The sequence below is a fragment of the Uranotaenia lowii genome, chromosome 3 (assembly GCF_029784155.1).
Source record: "Uranotaenia lowii strain MFRU-FL chromosome 3, ASM2978415v1, whole genome shotgun sequence".
In the NCBI taxonomy this organism is placed as follows: Eukaryota; Metazoa; Arthropoda; class Insecta; order Diptera; family Culicidae; genus Uranotaenia; species Uranotaenia lowii.
Genome location: NC_073693.1, coordinates 96,029,624 through 96,031,849, shown reverse-complemented (window position 1 = coordinate 96,031,849; position 2,226 = coordinate 96,029,624). Strand labels below are relative to the sequence as shown.

The 2,226-nt window shown below is 42.3% G+C and overlaps 1 protein-coding gene across 1 annotated transcript; it reads left to right on the top strand.

Annotated features, from left to right (window-relative positions):
- Positions 1-300: 300 nt before the first annotated feature.
- On the top strand, positions 301-1,847 carry LOC129755622 (collagenase-like). Its single transcript, XM_055752209.1, has one exon. It carries the CDS (start codon positions 321-323, stop codon positions 1,182-1,184), a length of 864 nt encoding a protein of 287 aa, XP_055608184.1. The 5' UTR covers positions 301-320; the 3' UTR covers positions 1,185-1,847.
- Positions 1,848-2,226: the final 379 nt, after the last annotated feature.

Sequence of the window (2,226 nt, the reverse complement as noted above, 5' to 3'; positions counted from 1 at the left end):
TCAATCATGCTGATATCAAGAAAGTGTTTTCGTACCTTGATGACAGATTTTCGCATTTTTATAGGTCATACTGCGCATAGTTTTATACCACTTGTAAGTATGCAAAAACTGTTTCTCTAATGAAACTCAAACGCGATACCAACTGCCTAATCGGTTGGCTACGAGTAATTATGCTGCTGCATATATTTATGATAAAACGTAAACCGGTCCTACGATAAGAACATTGTTATGAAACGCCATAAGTTACGACACGGTATTTAATGTGTCTTTTCCATATTGCGCAAGGTCAGTTGAGCTACATAGTGCAACCAATCGACAGCATGTTCTGGTTTTGGATTTTAGTTGCGACTTTCCTGGTGCCGCCAAATCCTACGGGTGCCCAGCAAGGCCGAATCATCAACGGGGAAGATGCCGAGTATGGGCAGTTTCCCTACCAGGTCATGTTGATCATACAAATGGCCGAAGGACGAGCGCTGTGTGGTGGAAGTTTGCTGAGTGAAGAGTGGGTTCTGACTGCCGGGCATTGCGTCGATAATGCCACCTCCTTCCAGGTGACCATGGGGAATCTTTATCTAAAACCCGACGGAGGACACGAAGAAGGGGCGATTGTGATGAATACGACCGAGTACTACCAGCACGAGAATTATAGCAGCTCAACGGCTCAGAACGATATCGCCGTGATACGATTGCCGGAGAAGGTTGAGTACAGCTATCGGATTGGTCCGGTAAAACTTCCGAGCGGCCATGACGATTATAATCAGCGGGAAACCATCGTCAGCGGTTGGGGAAAGGAGACGGATTTCGGTGGGGCCGCTCAGAGGCTTCAGTACACGAATCTTACCGTCATTAGCAATACCCGGTGCAGTATGTTGTACGGCCCAGGGATCATTCAGCCGACCATCTTGTGCTGCCAGGGCGAGCAACGGAAGTCCACCTGCAACGGAGATTCCGGAGGGCCACTCGTGCTAGCCGATGACCGAACGCTGGTGGGCATCGTAAGCTTCGGGCACATCATCGGATGCGAACGCCGGCTGCCAATGGGTTTCACCCGGGTCACGGAATTCACCGATTGGATCACTACGATCACCGGAGTGAAGAGTTCATCGTCTGGCGAAGGAGAGGCCGGGGAAAAACCGGGCGAGGAACCTAGCCCAAAAAGACCGTGGCAATCACTTTTTGGGTAAATTATGAGGAAAGTTGCACAATTTTGATTATTAACGCGCCAGCACTAAAGTTAACTTCGGAAGTCCGGACTTCCGACAAAGAAAAGTGAATTACTAGATTGTCGAAAGTCTGTGTTTTGTTGCCAGTTCACCAGCTACGTTTATAAAAATCCAGGAAAATGTGATGCACATCAATTATCGGTAAACATATTGCACCTACATCTGCACCGTCTTCTTACCGGAAACGGTCAACATTCTTTCTCATTTGCACTTATCTCTTGTACCGTGTAAAGTGATTTTTTTTAATGATTCATATTGGATGCTTTTTTTTAAATATATATGAAAAAACAAAAAAAAGATACACATAAGAAGAGGAGTACCGAATAGTGATATTTGGCCAACGGTGGCAACGGGAACGGCTGAATATTCAATTCAATCATTCAATCAATTATTCGGTAAAACGAATATTCAGTCGAAAATTCTGTCGAACATTAACGAATAAAACAAAACTATTATTTCAGTTTCCATCTATTTTTAATCTATATGCCGCTTATGTTTTTCAGTCGATTATTTTCAACCAGTATGCACACACTTTGCTTGGAGCTGAGGAGAAACTTTTTAAATTCAACATTGTACTTGGTAATTTTCTTCGTCGGTCATGTCCGCTCTGCGTCGAGGATTCGTGTGCATTATTTAATTTACGTAATAAGTGATAATGATGCATCGAATCGAGAAATATTATCACGTTTCAAGATTGTTTAACGTCTATCCACGATATCAAGAGTAAATTTTACTTCAGAAATTCAGAGCACTCCATTGCACAATGCACAGTGGTCCAAAAAGGCTAAAAGTGGAACTTTTTTCGTAGCGCCTCTGTCTTTTATCTTATCTCTTAAGTGTCTTCAGAACATTTCCTTCTTCAAACATGTTTCATAACTTGAAAGCATCAAAAGTAAGTCAAAGCCCACTATAAAACAATTGAAAATTTTAACGTTTTTTTATTTCAATAGCTTTACTTTATACTATAAAGTTGTAGAATACGTCAAAATATGAAACTTTGTTA

Coding starts and splice junctions, on each gene's coding strand:
- LOC129755622 (XM_055752209.1), top strand. CDS start 321: ATGTTCTGGTTTTGGATTTTAGTTGCGACTTTCCTGGTGCCGCCAAAT.